The 15,705-nt window shown below is 45.0% G+C and overlaps 1 protein-coding gene across 2 annotated transcripts in view; it reads left to right on the top strand.

Moving 5' to 3' along the window:
- SUFU (SUFU negative regulator of hedgehog signaling) overlaps positions 1-15,705 on the top strand; it is a 111,472-nt gene that overhangs the window by 648 nt on the left and 95,119 nt on the right. For both annotated transcript variants that reach the window (XM_007187244.2, XM_007187243.2), the window contains exon 2: positions 3,910-4,044. In XM_007187244.2, coding sequence (XP_007187306.1) covers positions 3,910-4,044 — 135 coding nt within the window. The remainder of the gene's footprint in view (positions 1-3,909; positions 4,045-15,705) is intronic.

Below are 15,705 nucleotides of genomic sequence, written 5' to 3'. Positions count from 1 at the left end.
GGAACGATAGGAGAGAAGGAACTGTAAACGTGGTGAAAGGAGGGGGCGCCTGTAGGGGGTCATTAGTGGGCGAGGGGAAGCCGGGGTGGGGGGGGGCGGCGGCTGAAGAGGGATGGGGGAGGCGAGGCGGGGCCTGGGGAGCATCTGAGAAGGCTTTGGAGCCGCGCGGCTGGAGGAGCTCAGAGGGCACGAGACTGCACAGGGTAGTGGCGGGTGTGGGTCTGTGGGTTAGGAGGGGAGCAAGTTGTGAGCGTTGTGCTTGTGAAGGGATGAGGAGGAGGTCTCTTTTTGATACCTTCCCGATGAGCTCAGACGTTCATATCAGTGCAGTGCTTTTGCGTTTGAAGTTTGGCGGAGCAATTTTTCCTGATAAACTTTCTGCTTACTCTGCACAGTTCTGTTTCTCCATGCAGAGCTTCTTCTGGCTCCGCAGCTGCTTTGCTTTAGGTCACTGGCTAGAACAGAGGCAGACAGGGTCAGGGAGATCCATGGTTTGGCTCAGAATTGAAGGAGACTGCAGTAAATGATGAAGACCTGGGACTTGGACACGAAGGATCCTGCAGTGAGATGTTAAGAGGAGCTTGGTGGTCCAGAGCTTCCAGATTTAGGCAGCAGTTCCTCAGGGAAGCTGAGGGTAATGCTCAAGTAGCTCTGTTAAGATCAGACCTGTGTACAGATGGGCTGCCCCTGGGGAGGGAATGGTCTTTTCTAGTTTCCCATTTCTTTTGCAACTTGTCTCTTCCTGTCCCCTCTTGGCAAAACAAGTGTTATAGGGACTCTTCTTCATGGTCTTTCTGGACCAAAAGTTGACTGAGAATTAATTGAATCTGTCCAAAACCACATTCGTGCAGGCACTGTATTAGATGAGCCCCTTCATTGACTCCTGAAAGACTGTTCAGGCAGCTGCTTGGGGTGTGGCCAAAGGGGAGGTACACTCAAAGGGGGAAGTGAATAGAGTGATGTCTTTGCTGGTTACCTTTCCCTTTAAGAGTGAGTCTTTTTCCTCTGTGACAACCTCTTTCTTCTTCTGGAGATGGCAGAAGCTAGGCTGTGTAGGGCTGAGGCCAGCTCCCTGTGTCCATGGGAGGATGTGAAGAGGCTGACAGTGTGAAGGGCCTGGGGAGCAGCCACCTGCTCCTTAGGGAGAGCCACGAGAGCAGCCTGCCTCTGTCTGGTAGCCAGGAGGAGGTGTGGCCAGTGGTACAGTTCTCTCTGGCAGGCACACTGTTCTTTGGTTGAGAGGAGTTTTTGAAGAGAGCTTCTGAGTACAAAGCAGCTCTTGATAACTTAATCACCCATATTTAAATATATTGTACCACTATATTTAAATATGTATAGTGATGGACTGTATTGGGATGTGTCATGAGAAAAAGGGGACCTGCCACTGCCATGCTGTTTGTTCAGGCCTCATTTGAGTATAAGGAGAAATCCCTACTCAGATTTGGGCAACTGTTTTTATGTCACCCAAGTGGCCATGAAGGATAGAGTTGCGTGTAAAAGGTATTGAACAGGTGCAAATGACTAAGACTGGTTTGGGAACCCTTTATTTTCCACCCATTCCCCCAGGAACCTTTCTTTTTTCATCTTGTTGCAAGTTTCTTAACCAGGCCAGGACTTATCTTAAAAGATGGGCCAGCATCTAATGATGAATAAAAAGGATTGTATAGCACTTTGTGGAATTAGAAATGCTACCTAGATGCAGAAATATATGAGAGGGAACAGCTCAGTGACTGGTTCTTTCTAAGATTCGGAGGGGGTTGCATAATTAAGATCCTGAAAGTAATTTACTGATAACCCTCACAATTGGGATCCCACAGTCCCTCTTCAATTTTCATAGCAGGATGGCTGACTGAGGCTGCCTCAGTTTGGCTGTGGCCCAGGGTACCTTGGGATTCTTTTTCTTGTGACAGAAGGGTGGCTCTTTGACTAGTGGTCCCTAGCCAACAGGGACATCCTGGTTGAAAGCTGAGACATGAGTGATCAGGGAGCTGAAGTAGAACCAGTGCCCTAGGGCCACTCCACTCTGGCAACCTCTCTGTGGAGTGAATGAAGTCAGGTGTTCAAGGACTTAAGTTGAGTATGTATTTTAAGTTGAAAATACATCTTAGAAAAAGATGTTATCCCAGGACCCAGATCATGCCTCAACTTAAGTCCTCAACTTAAGAATCTTTGATGAAATACCCTCTGGGAGACTTGGCCACAAAGAGGGCTGCCAGGGGTGTGGTAGATGGAGCATGGAAGAGTGGACGCAGTTTTGCCACTTGATGCTGGATGGACCTAGGCTGAAGGATGGGCAGATATGGAGCCTGTAATCATTCCCACCTGTTCCAGGGTTCTGCAGTTATCGTGAGGTCCTTGCAGGGGTAGCCTACCTTTCTTTCCTCTTTTCCCCGACAAACTTTTCTAAATCTAACTGGTTGTGGAATTAGTCAGATGAATTGGTGAAAGCAGAGTTAAGGAAAGACATGGAGATTTGTCCCTTTTCCTAATCCACTCAGTTGAGATTCTAAGCTATTTGTAGCGACTTTCTTACAAGTCCTATAAATAACTTAGCATTTCCTAGCAGAGAATAAGGATTTCTACAAAGGCAAATAACATCCTGGCAAAAGAGGGTGAAACCAGACCTACTGGTTTTAAATAGTGTTTGAATTGCATGGTACTGGCATGCTTGCTGGGATCACATACATGTAACATGTCTTATTTGGTTGTTGGCATTCCTTCAGCATACGATCCCAAATGCAAAGTGTACCCCATCCTTGTCCCAGGAGCAGACAAAGTTTTTGCAGTCTGTGGAACAGTCAGATGTCCGAGGCAGCTCAAGTGCAGTGTTTGTGGGCTAAATGCAGACTTCCTTCTGCTGATGGTTTCCATTTAGTCTTGTTTCTCAAGTCTACCAAGTTTATCCATTCTGAAGAAAAGCAGGGTTTTTTTTTTTAAAGAACACTAATTACTAAAGGGAACCCTTATTGAATTAAATCCTCAGAGTGAGCTAATGGCTGAATCTCTTCCTCAACTGCCTCTCTGTTGGAATTATGGGGGAAGTCTAATGTGGTTCTCAGAGGCCCCAAATCATTTAATGTTCCAGCTCTACCTTAGAGGCAGCTGTGTCCCGGGATCATCTTCCAGATGCAAGAGCTCATAGGGCTCTCAGCCTGGCTCCTGCTGCAGTTCTCTGCAGAGCCGAGCTAGCCTAAGTTTGGCCTTTGTCACTTGCATGATAAAAGACCAGCTTTGGTCTGGGGGGTGTGGGCTGGGGTCTGGAGGCATTGGGTCTGTTTAGAACAAACTGTAATTAACATAGGGCACAATATAGTCTTTCAGGAATTAGCTGTCTAAGAGGCAGGAGTGGAGCTGAGCCTCTGCTTCCAGTAACAATGCCCATTGGGGATGATCAGGATGGTCTTTCAACAGAGGCCAATTGATTGACTGATGCGCTTCTTGCCTTGAAGCTTGGCGTGTTTATAGGCACCATGGAAGAGAGATAATCCCTGCCAATCCCATTTGGGATTGGTAATTTGAAACAGGAGGAAGCCAAAGGGTCAACCAATCAGTCTGTTTTATTTCTTTTGTTTTTTTTGAATTTTTGAATTTTTATTTATTTTTTTATACAGCAGGTTCTTATTAGTTATCCATTTTATACATATTAATAAGTCTGTTTTATTTCTGAAGGAGGTTCTACCTGTTGGAGATAGGAGAAGGGAGCCTCTTGTGCTTATGGAATTGGGCTGCCTCCAGCTGCCCATCCTTTGGTCTTATCCTGGAGATAAGACCTGTGTGGCCTCCCTTTAGTTATCTTTTACCCCAGGTTCCTCTAGGATGGGGCCTTTAGGTTTGTAAGGCAGAGCCCCTCAGCTTCACATTGTCTGCTTTCAGGCTCACACTGACACTTCTGTGTTTTGTCTTTTGCAGGTTGGGTGGCCCAGACCCCTTGGACTACGTTAGCATGTACAGGAATGTGGGGAGCCCTTCGGCCAACATCCCCGAGCACTGGCACTACATCAGCTTTGGCCTGAGTGATCTCTATGGCGACAACAGAGTCCATGAGTGAGTGTGTACACTTGCCCTTCCATCTCCCTATTCCTTAGCCTTGAGCCTTATTTCTGAGGTTTTCCTGAGCAGGGGTGATAATGTCATAGTCCCTTGAGATTGGCATTTCTCACGTGGAACATCTGGGTTTCTGCCTTCTGCCTGTACCTCCTTGTGCCAAGGTGGTCCAGGTCATCACCTGAGCTCTGCTCATCTGGTGCAGGAAAGTGTTGGTGAGCAAGAGTTCCAAAACCATCAGGTTTTTCCAAGCTTTTTCTGATGTTTGAGCTCAAATGACAGGCAGCACAGCTATGACCCAGATCTTGGGTTGTTTCCTCTAGGTCTACTTCCTTTTTTCCCCTCTAGCTTATTATGAAAAATTTTAAACAAGAAACAACGTTGAAAGAATTTTACAGTGAACACTCATGTACCACAACCTAGATTCTACCATTAACATTTTATTCTACTTGCTTTATCATGACTATATCCATCTCTATCCCTCTGTTGATCTTACCTACTTCCTTTTAACCTGCAGTTATCTGTGCTCAGATCAGCTGCAGTACATTTTTTTTTTTTTGGTACATTTATTTATTTATTTATTTATTTCTGGCTGCACTGGGTCTTCGTTGCTGTCCGTGGGCTTTCTCTAGTTGCAGCACGCAGGGGCTACTCTTAGTTGCGGAACGCAAGCTTCTCATTGCGGTGGCTTCTCTTGTTGCGGAGCCTGGGCTCTAGGCATGCTGGCTTCAGTAGTTGTGGCTCATGGGCTCAGTAGTTGTGGCGCACAGGCTTAGTTGCTCCACTGCATATGGGATCTCCCCGGACCAGGGCTTGAACCCGTGTCCCCTGCATTGGCAGGTGGATTCTTAACCACCGCACCACCAGGGAAGTCCCTGCAGTACATTTTTTATCCTAGTCTTTCTTCCATTTGCTGCCCTGTAATACTTCTAATTCCTACCTGCCTCCCCTACTTGCCTCTATAATCACTGAATTTAAATATATTTTAATATTAAGTTAAACATTGTCAGTTGAAAAAATAGCAACAGTAATAATAAAAGCTAACAGTTAAGCATTGATTATGAGACAGGTACTCTTCTAATCACTTTATATATATATGTATTAACTAATTTTATTTTCACCACAACCCTAAAATACTGGTAGGTACTAATATTTGCCCCATTTTACAGTTGAGGAAAGTGAGACACAAAGAGATTCTATAATTTGCTTAAAGTCACACAGATTGGAAGTGGTGGAGCCAGGATTCTAACACAGGCAGTCTGGCTCCAGAGTCCGTACTCTTTTTTTAAAAATTAATTAATTAATTAAGGCTGCATTGGGTTTTCATTGCTGGGTGTGGGCTTTCTCTAGTTGCAGTGAGCGGGGGCTACTCTTCGTTGTGGTGTGCAGGCTTCTCATTGTGGTGGCTTCTCTTGTTGAGGAGCACAGGCTCTAGGCACGCGGGCCTCAGTAGTTGTGGCATGCAGGCTCTAGAGCGCAGGCTCAGTAGTTGTGGCGCATGGGCTTAGTTGCTCCGCGGCATGTGGGATCTTCCTGGACCAGGGCTCGAACCCATGTCCCCTCCATTGGCAGGCGGATTCTTAACCACTGCGCCACCAGGGAAGTCCATGATTTCTCTTTCTATTATGTCCTTTTCTGTTTTTTGTTTTGCATACTATCTTTTTTTTGCCTCTTATACCATCTTTTTGGTATCTTGGTGGTGGGTGCTTAGCGTGTGTAGACTGAAAGAGTAGCAGGGCTCTTCCTACCTTGCCTCAGCATTAAGAGGTTGATTCTGGAGATGATGATGCTATGATGAGGAAGAAGATGATAATAGTTTTTTTTTTTTTTTGGCTTTGTTTTAGTTCTTACTATCTTTCATCATGGAGTCAAATGCTTTACAATCTTATCAGGTTGTTTTGTTATCTCTGTTTTATACATGAGGAAACTGAGTCCCTTGAGGGGTTAAATGAATTGTCTAAAGTCACACCTCTAGGCTGTAAAAGAGCTAGGATTGAATTGAGCTGTTCAGAGTCTGAGCTCTTAACCACTAGGCTATACCACCGCTCTGATCACAGGCCCAGCCCAACTTCCTCTTTTCTCTTGTTAAGCTTGGAGGCCCAGGCCCCATCTCCTCACTGATCACGTGTCAGGAGCAATTCCTGGGCCTGCCTTTATAGCCTTCAAACATATCCATTGCAATGTCAGCCGAAGGCTTTGGGAACAGGGAATTAATCTTGCCTGAATCAAGACCCAGCATTGCATTATTAATAATGGAGATAGAATAGCAAACAGATGCAGGGAGTAGAGGGACTATGCTGGACTTTAATTTATATTTTTAATAAGAACCTGCAGAGGATATTTAGTGCAGCTAGCCTGTACCTTTTTGTTGACAGATTTATTCCAGTTAAAAGAATACTGTTTTCTATGTGGCCTAAAGATTCTTACAGTCTACCTGCTTATGAGGTATGAGTCCAAGGCCCAAATGACATGAAGAACATAATTGAGGAAGTCCCATATTTCAGAAAGGGCAACCTCTGAATTTGGAAAAGGGCTTTTCTTTGTTTAGCAGTACCCTCATATATGTGTGTCATTTCTATGTGATAAAACACTTTGATATTCAGATGTCATTCATGACAATAGTGAGACCTCCATTTGGGCTTTCACCTCACCACCCGAGCCTAGTATTTTCTGGTATTAAAACCTGCCACTAGAAGGACATGGAAGGAATGTTCTTGGATATTTACCCAGTTCTGGTCTACGTTGCAGAAGTCAAAAGTACCTTTGTAATTGGCCTTGTGCTGATGTGACTGGTCTCTTCTTGATCCTGGTAAGTTTCTTGAAGAAAAGTTTGCTTTTTCCAAACATTTCATGTGGCGAGCCCTCTTTAAAACTGATTCATGGATTCTCATATAATTTAGGGCTTGAAACTGAGGTCAGAAAGTTGAGTGTTCTATCACCCAGCTTAAGTGCTAAGAGGTGTTGAATTGGAATTATGGCAAATGAATCTCTGGCAACATTCTCCTTACACTGCCTTTGACTTCTCATTCAGTGAAAAAAAGGGCAGAAGCCTTGGTTCATTTATCCAGCATTTATCAAGTGCTGAAGTCCTATTTTGTACTGGACACAGAGCACCATAATAGATGTCTTGGGGATAAGATGCCAAGACAAAATTCGTGTCTTAAGGAGCACATGTTGTAGAGGGAGGATAAATGTAAAGAGATAGTTACAGTACTGGGTAAATAAATGCTGCAATCCATGATGTAGAACATGATCTGGGAGCACAGTGGAGCGAGTGACTTACAGTCAGGCTGCTGGATTGGAAGAAGCTCCAGGGAGGAAGTGAAGTTTGAGAGGAACCTTGTAGGAAGGGGCTGGGGTGAGATCTGCAGTCTGACACCTCTAGGGCACAAACATTCACTTTTGGAAAGGAGAGGAGCTTTCAAAATCTTCTAGCCCAGTATTTCCAAAATTTTTAGTGCTGCCTTCATAACCTTTGCCACTTGTAGTATATTACCTACTTTATGTTCTCTTTAAGTTAACCTCCCCTGATATAAATATATTTTTAAAAGTTAAATCACTACCATATATGGAAACCAATATCACTTGCTGTAATTTAAAGGTAGTTATGGAAGTAAACACAGTGATAACAAAGCTATATTATTAAATTCTAGCTTAATACAGTGGCCTGTCACAGAAGATTCTAAGCCTGAGGCCAGCTTTCTCTTTGTTCAAGAGATTAGTAAGTACGAGCGAGGTATTAAAAAAGACATGCTAACACCAAATAGAACCTGGCCCTAGCTATGATTAAAATAATTGAAAGACAGTTGAGAAGGGAATTTTTTTTAAAGTATGATTCAGTATTATTTCTTGTCACAGACAAATGGGAAACACTGATCTAGTCCATCTCCCTTAATTGTGCAGTTTAGAAAGTACAGTAGCCTGCCAAAGGCCATACAGCAAGTTAATGAGAGCAGCAGGGTCTCCTAACATCTAAAATGTTCTATGCTAGATAAACAACAAGGTCCTACTGTATAGCACAGGGAACTATATTCAATATCCTGTAATAAACCATAGTGGAAAAGAATATGAAAAAAGAACGTATATGTATAAAACTGAATCACTTTGCTGTATACCGGAAACTAACACAACAATGTAAATCAACTATACTTCAATTTTTAAAAAGTGTAAAAAATAAAAATAAAACGTTCTATGCTTTCTTTCAATGTACAGGGTATTGTTTGTCTTTAAGGTAATAATATAAGCAAGCTTTTTCTTTTTCTTTTTAGTTTTTACTATATTGCAGGTTAGTGCTAAGTTCTTTTTTTTTTAACATCTTTATTGGAGTATAATTGCTTTACAATGTTGTGTTAGTTTCTGCTGTGTAACAAAGTGAATCAGCTATACATATACATATATCCCCATTTTTCCTCCCTCTTGTGTCTCCTTCCCACTCTCCCTATCCCATCCCTCTAGGTGGTCACAAACCACCGAGCTGATCTCCCTGTGCTATGTGGCTGCTTCCCACTAGCTATCTGTTTTACATTTGTTAGTGTATATATGTCCATGCCACTCTCTCACTTCATCCCACCTTACCCTTCCCCCTCCCTGTGTCCTCAAGTCCATTCTCTACATCTGCGTCTTTATTCCTGTCCTGAGTGCTAAGTTCTTTATATAAAATTATCACTTTATATTATCCTCATAGTAATTCTATGACATAAGGAATTCTTATTACCTCTTGCTCATAGATAGAGAAATTTAGGCTTAGAGAACTTACTGCACAGGTGGTAAATTGACAATCAGTACTAGCGACCCCAAAGCCTATATTCTTAGCTACTGTTCTGTATTGCCTTTCCATTTTAATCAGTCAACAGCATTTATTAAATGCCTACTCTGTACTTCTTCCCATTAAGATCTTTCTTTATCCTCACAGCTTGTTGAGGACAGGGACAGGCAGAAGCCTAGGGGTCCCCTGCGTTTCTTCTTGCTCCTGGCAGGCTTGCTTCAGTGAGCAGAAGGGGAGCAGCCCCACCCTGGTAGCCTGGAGAGGGGAGAAGAGTAAGCTGACTGGATGAGCCCTGGTTTGGCCAGTTCCATCCAAGTTCTTTCCCTATTCACAGTCACTAAAGGAAATCGGACAAGAGAGCACTTGTTTGGATTAAAGGTTCTTAAGAGGCTGTTTCTAAAGTTGGAGAGATGGAACAAGTTGCAGTTCGGGGCAGCCACATGGGAGATCAGCGTGCTTTTCTAGGAACCCTAAGGCCACCGCCAACTGACTTCAGCAGCAGAGACTGTCCTGGTGCTCTTCCCCCCAGCTTGGGAGGTGTGAGACAGCTGAGCTTCAGCTGCCAAGTGCTTGTCGGAAGACTTCAGCTCTGGCCCTTCCCTTTGTGGCCAGGCAGCTGTGGACTGGAATGTGCGGGTTTGCAGAGCTGTGGAAGAGGGGGGCTTCAGCACCACTCTCCGTCAGGATTTCTGGCTGTCCCCGGTCCTGCCAGCAGCCCTGGCTAGACCCAAACTACAGGGGGCCTAACCAAGGCACAGGAGGCTGGCTGGTTGCAGAGTGTGTCTGTGATCTCAGGCAGACTTCCCTGGTGGGATTCCACTGCGCAGGTCATCTGCTGTGTGCGCCGGGCTGGTTCCAAAGACAGCCTTTGTGTGGTGTTGGCCTGCAGGCTGGCAGCTCCACAGGGTAGAGCCCACAGCTCAGCTCTACCTCCATGGTCGATCTGGGCTCTGCCCCACAAACGCTGGCCTCTTGGCAGGTATGTCCATGGAGTGTAGAGTTGTTCTTGCCCCCTTGGGGCGTGGAACTGCTGCTGACTGGCTCCCCATGGCTGCCTCTGCTGGGCTGGTGGGTAACCTTTTTCCCTTTGGGGTTCTCCCATCTGGGCTCTGCACTGGATGAGTTATTTATTAAAACACTGGATACAGATTAACTTTTCCACTTGTTGTTTTGTGTGGCCTTGGTCCCCTGCAGTTGGGAAATGCTAATTTGCCTTCCTCAAAGCTTGGTTGGCAGGAACTTTTTAACATGCCGTTTCATTCCCTGGGGTTTCCAGTGGAGATTCTGCCTTTGCCATAACACACCTGTCTGGGAGTGTGGTCTCTCCTCTAGTTGGCCTTTGCTTTCTTTCCAAAGTTCTCCGGAGACTGACAAGTGGAATTCCTCTCTAAGCCACCCATAGATGGCAGGTCCCAGCCCTCCCCCTAGCTGGGCACAGCAGGCCGAGGAAGAGCTTTGTAGGTTCACTGGAAGGCAGGCCTCCCTGAAGCTTTGGTCCCTCCCTCTGTCTTTCATCTCAGAGGTGTTTAGTTTCAGGATGATTGTGTGAAATGGTGGTGCTCTCTGCTAAGGGCAGGGGACCTGGCCTACCTAGAAAGAGTGGGGCGCCCTTGGTCTTGGCCTGGGGTGGGAATAAGGGACAGCAGTGGGGATAGAGCTCCCCCTGAGGCTGAAACCACCACTCTGGGCTGGATTTCAGACCCCAGATCTCTGAATTTTGAAATGTTGAGAATTCCTTTTCTTTTGTAACCACAGGAAGACCTGAGGCATTGTGGGGTTCCTAGCAGATCTGTGTGGGTGTGTGGCTTCATCCTTTGTAAAGCATTTCATTTGCAGCATGGATTCTCTGTTCCTTCATGGTGTAGAGACGCTAAATTCTCCGATTCAAGGAGTCCTTCAGCAGTAAGGGGGCAGTTGGGAAGAGATTCCTTGAGCTGGCCCAGTCAAACTGACTTAAAAGTCTGAGAGGCCTGATTATTCAGGAGTGACTGCCAGGCTGTCAGCATTGGGAGAGTTCCTCCTCTTCTTGCAGAGAGAGGCAGAAACTTGGAAGCCTTTATGGGTTTGATGTGATCAGATCTCTCAGCCCCAGGATTCTTCCCTGCCAGCCCACCCTTTTAGACTCCCATCTTTCACGCCACAACTTTTCCCATGCATGCTGGTCCTCACACCTGCCGTGTTCTGGGTCTGGGTTTGCCAGCATCTCCTTTGCCCAGCATTCTGACTCAGAGGTCCTGACTCAGGACTTTGGCCTTTGGCTCCTAAATTCATTCCTCTGTCCTGCCTTTGAGGTCTCCCAGTCAACTACGTTTCCTGTTTCAGTAGCTCCGTTCTGATGTCTGGTCCTAAGAAGTGTGTGGAGAGGTCTTGTGCTCTCTGACCTGAGCCCCATGGGAATGGTCTCCTCACCCCTGCACATACTTTCAAAGCTCGCTGACGTGCTGCCGAGCTCTCCGCAGAGCACCAGGCTGCGTGGCACACCCCCCCAGCAGAGCTATATTGAGTCCCAGTACAGGCAGAACACTGGAGAAGGTGATGTGTTTGGGTGGGGGACAATGAGAAGTCATACCGAGCTTCTGTCCTTGAAAAAACCCAAGATCTGCTTGATAAGAGATGGCAGAGTCCCTGGGAAAGAAGGCGACAGTGAAGATTGGGGCTGGAAGCAACTTTAGGCTTTGCCTGACTTCTGTGACTTTGTGGCTGTCTCCCCTCACCCTGTGGTCCTCAGTGCTTCATTAAAACATGTAATAATACTTGCAAACTACTTGTAGCTCTTACTGTGTGCAAGGCACTATTCTAAGTGTTTGTTTTTTTAAAAAAAATTAATTAATTTATTTATTTTTGGCTGTGTTGGGTCTTCGTTTCTGTGCGAGGGCTTTCTCTAGTTGCGGCGAGGGGGGGGGCCACTCTTCATCTCAGTGCACGGGCCTCTCACCGTCGCGGCCTCTCTTGTTGCGGAGCACAGGCTCCAGACGCGCAGGCTCAGTAGTTGTGGCTCACGGGCCCAGTTGCTCCACGGCATGTGGGATCTTCCCAGACCAGGGCTCGAACCCGTGTCCCCTGCATTGGCAGGCAGATTCTCAACCACTGCACCACCAGGGAAGCCCTCTAAGTGTTTTATATAAATTCATTTCATCCTTACAACAGCTCCATGGGGTAGATATTATTAATCTTATTTTACAAGGAAACTGAGGCACAGAGATGTTAAGGAAATAATCACCCAGCCAGGGAATGCTGGAGCCGGGCTATCAACCTGGGCAGTCTGGCTCCAGCAGTCCTCACCCTTCCCTTCCTCTACCTGTGTGGGCGTGTGGAGGAAGGTCCCCCCTTGGACCTCTATTACTATCGTGCGCCTCAGTTCAAAGGTATCTTGGATTAATGGAGTGTGAATAGTTAAGCAGGAAGAGCTTTGTAGGGGAAACGTTGAGCTGGGTGTTGAAGCAACTTTGTAGAGAAGAAAGAGTTCTGTCGGGTAACAGCAAGAGGGTAGGTGATAGGATCCTGTGTCAAATTCAAGTCAAGGCTTCTGCAGCCTTACTGTGGTCATTTTTAGTAAGTTGCCAGGAAAGTCTGCTCTTAAGAGCACAAAGGTGGTGCTTCTGGCTTGGATGTCAAGTTCACATGGTCATGCTTCCTGTGTGGTCAAGAATGTGCCCAGCATTCCCACAACCCAGAGCATATGTTGCCTAGAATGTGTGGACTATCTGATCATTCTCTCTGGGGAGGAAGTATAGAAATGAGGAACACTTCAAAGCTGGGAGTACCCATACCTTCTAGCTGAGGTGTCTGTAGGGCCAACATGGGAAGGATTTTTGTTCTGAAATAAAGTTGTCTTGTCACCCTGCAGAGTGACATAACCAGCAGAGGATATATTTTTCCTCTGTCCTTATATCAAAGCAGATTGTCGTATCATTTTTTAAAACATTTTAATTCCTGTACAGTAAGTCCCCTACATATGAACGAGTTCCACTCCGAGAGCACATTCATAAGTCCAATTTGTTCGTAAGTCCAACAAAGTTAGCCTAGGTACCAAACTTTTACAGATAACACCAGACACGTGGACTAACTTACGTGATCAGACATGCAAACGCACGTTCGCATCTTAGAAAGTTCGCAACTTGAAGGTTCGTATGTAGGGGACTTACTGTAATGGTTTTTTAAAATTAATAGGCCTTATATTTTAGAGCAGTTTTAGGTTTATAGAAAATTGAACAGGTAGCCCAAAGAGTTCTCATATACCCTTTCTCTCCTCTGCTTATAGTTTCCCTTGTTACTAATTCCCTTGCATTAGTGGTATATTTGTTACAGTTGATGATCCAGTATGGTACATTATTACTAGCTAATGCCTTCTAGTTTACATTATGGTTCACTCTTTTTGTTATATAGTTCTGTGTGTTTTGACAAATACATGTCCTGTATCCACCATTAGAGTATCATACAGAATAGTTTCACTGCCCTAAAAATGCCCTGTGCTTTTTATCCTTTCTTCCCTCCTCCCAGACCCCTGGCAACCACTGATTGTTTTACTGTCTCTTTAGTTTTGCCTTTTCTGAAATGTCATGTAGTTGGAATCATACAGTATATAGCCTTTTCAGGTTGACTTCTTTCGCTAAGCAATATGCATTTAAGGTTCCTCCATGTCTTTTTGTGGCTTGATAGCTTATTTCTTTTATCACTGAACAATATTCCATTGTGTGTATATACCATAGTTTATCCATTCACTTATTGAAGGATATCTTGATTGCTTCCAGCTTTTGGCGATTTTGAATAAAGCTGCCATAAACATTCATATGTGGGTTTTCTGTGGACATAAGTTTTCAACTCATTTGGGTAAAATTGCTGGATCACATGGTAAGACTATGTTTAGCTTTGTAAGAAACTACCAAACGGTCTTCCAAAGTGGCTGTACCATTTTGCATTCCCATCAGCAATGAGTAAGAATTTCTCTTATTCTGTGTCCTCACCAGCATTTGGTATTGTCAGTTTTTTGGATTTTAGCCATTCTAACAGGTGGAGTGATATCGCATTGTTGTATTAATTTGCAATTCCCCAGTGACGCATGATGTTGAGCATCTTTTCATATGCTTATCTGACATCTGTATCTCTTCTCCAGTGATATATCTTTGTTTTTGTTCTTCACCTCCTCCCCCTCCCCATTCTACCCCCCGAACACAAAACCCCTTTTTCTTACATCATGGGTTCAGACAGTGTTTTCTGGCATATTTTCCTTTTGGTCACTTCTCATTAAGTGAGTTAGTTCCCCTGAGTAGGTACGGGGTCCACATCTGAATCCCTCCATCTCAGTGGGTTTTAACTGGAGCTGGCCCGTGTGTTCTGTACCTTCTTTTCCCTAGTGATGGTGTCTTTCATAAAGTCTGTAGCTGGTACTGGGTAGGCTGGTAGCCTACAACTTCAATCCCAAGGTTCAAGATTGATACGCCCTCCAGTACAGACACTACAAAGACTGGTGTGCAAACTTGTCCAACAGCAGACCCTGGCAAGCTTAATCTTGTCTTAGATGAGAAATGAGTACATCAGGCTCCTTGAGGCCCCAGCCAGACCTCAAAGTCTCTGTTTTAGCTGAACCAGCATCAAGAAAACTCTTTAAAGTCCAAAACTTTGCTGGCCTGTACTTTTCCTGTTCCATCCATTATTGTTGTCACTTTTTAGGTATAAAATTGCGTTTTTTCATTTACAAAGACAGACAGTTGAACCATTTTACCAAACATGTTGGAAATTAGAGAAGGAAGAAAAAAAATCATCCATAATCTTATCACCTTTTGTTTGCAATCCTACGTCTGCCCTCATGATGATTTCTGTAAACAGTTCATTGTGAGTGATGCTGTGCCCAGTGTATGCAGGGCTTCTGTCTTATGTGAGTTTCTCAGTTTGAGACTAACATCTTCCAAGGCTTCCCTAGTACTTGGCTCATGCTATTTTCTAAATTCAGCTGGCCCACGGCTGCTAGGATTTCCAGATTCTGAAAACAACACTTAACTTGGGATGATGGCTCCTACCCATTGTCATGTTGCATTAACTACATCCATTTCTTTTGCTGCTTGACTTCTCACGGAAGCGAAGAGCGGTTGAGGTAGTATACGTACCAACTGTGCTGGCCACCCACCTCTCAGTTACTACCTCCATCCTTTTAATGCAAATCGCCGTGCCTGGTGGTGGTAGTCCTGAGAGTGTGTGTTGTTCCTGTTGTTGTTTGCCCCTTAGAAAGTTGATCAGTGATTAGATTTGGTGATCACTGTCACCTGGAAATTAACACCACAAGCCTCCTTGTCTCTCCCTTTCTTGGGTGTGTGGATACAGAAGACTGAGACTGGGCTTACGGAGTGCCCCAGGTTCCTGATACCCAAGTTATACAGAAAGTTCACAAGTATAAGCACAATTGCCAAGAGATAGGTAAGATCCTTCTCAGGTAATTGCCTGAAATAAATGAGCTACCATTTAGGACTTTTGAGGCTTTCTGCCATACATAGGAATCAAATAATATAATAATACTCTCTGTTTGCAGCAGGATCTGATCAGTGGATCTAGGAGAAAGGATGGCCTGCTGTCCTTTCCTGGCACTGGGTCTACCAGGTGATGGGTGGGTACACTTGGTTCCCATCCAGCGTTAATCACTGGCCTGTCTTCTTCGTTTGGAGGGTCAGCCGTTCACTCATTACAGAGATAGTCATTATTGGGGTAGTTCTGGGCATGAGGTATGTAGTAATGAAAAGCATACTCCTGGTCTGGCCTGGTCTTCATGGAGCCTCCAGTCTTCTGGCTGAAGCGTCCTTGAGCAGGAAAAAACAGTGCAGGGAGGTGGGCTGGTTACAGCCTCAGAACCTTAGGTGTCACACGGAACCTCCCTGCCTCCTTTTCTGCAGTCTGTCCCTTGAGGC

The sequence above is a fragment of the Balaenoptera acutorostrata genome, chromosome 16 (genome assembly GCF_949987535.1).
Source record: "Balaenoptera acutorostrata chromosome 16, mBalAcu1.1, whole genome shotgun sequence".
Taxonomy (NCBI): Eukaryota; Metazoa; Chordata; class Mammalia; order Artiodactyla; family Balaenopteridae; genus Balaenoptera; species Balaenoptera acutorostrata.
Note: the sequence above shows the minus strand (reverse complement) of the source record. Positions and strands in the feature narration are given on the sequence as shown.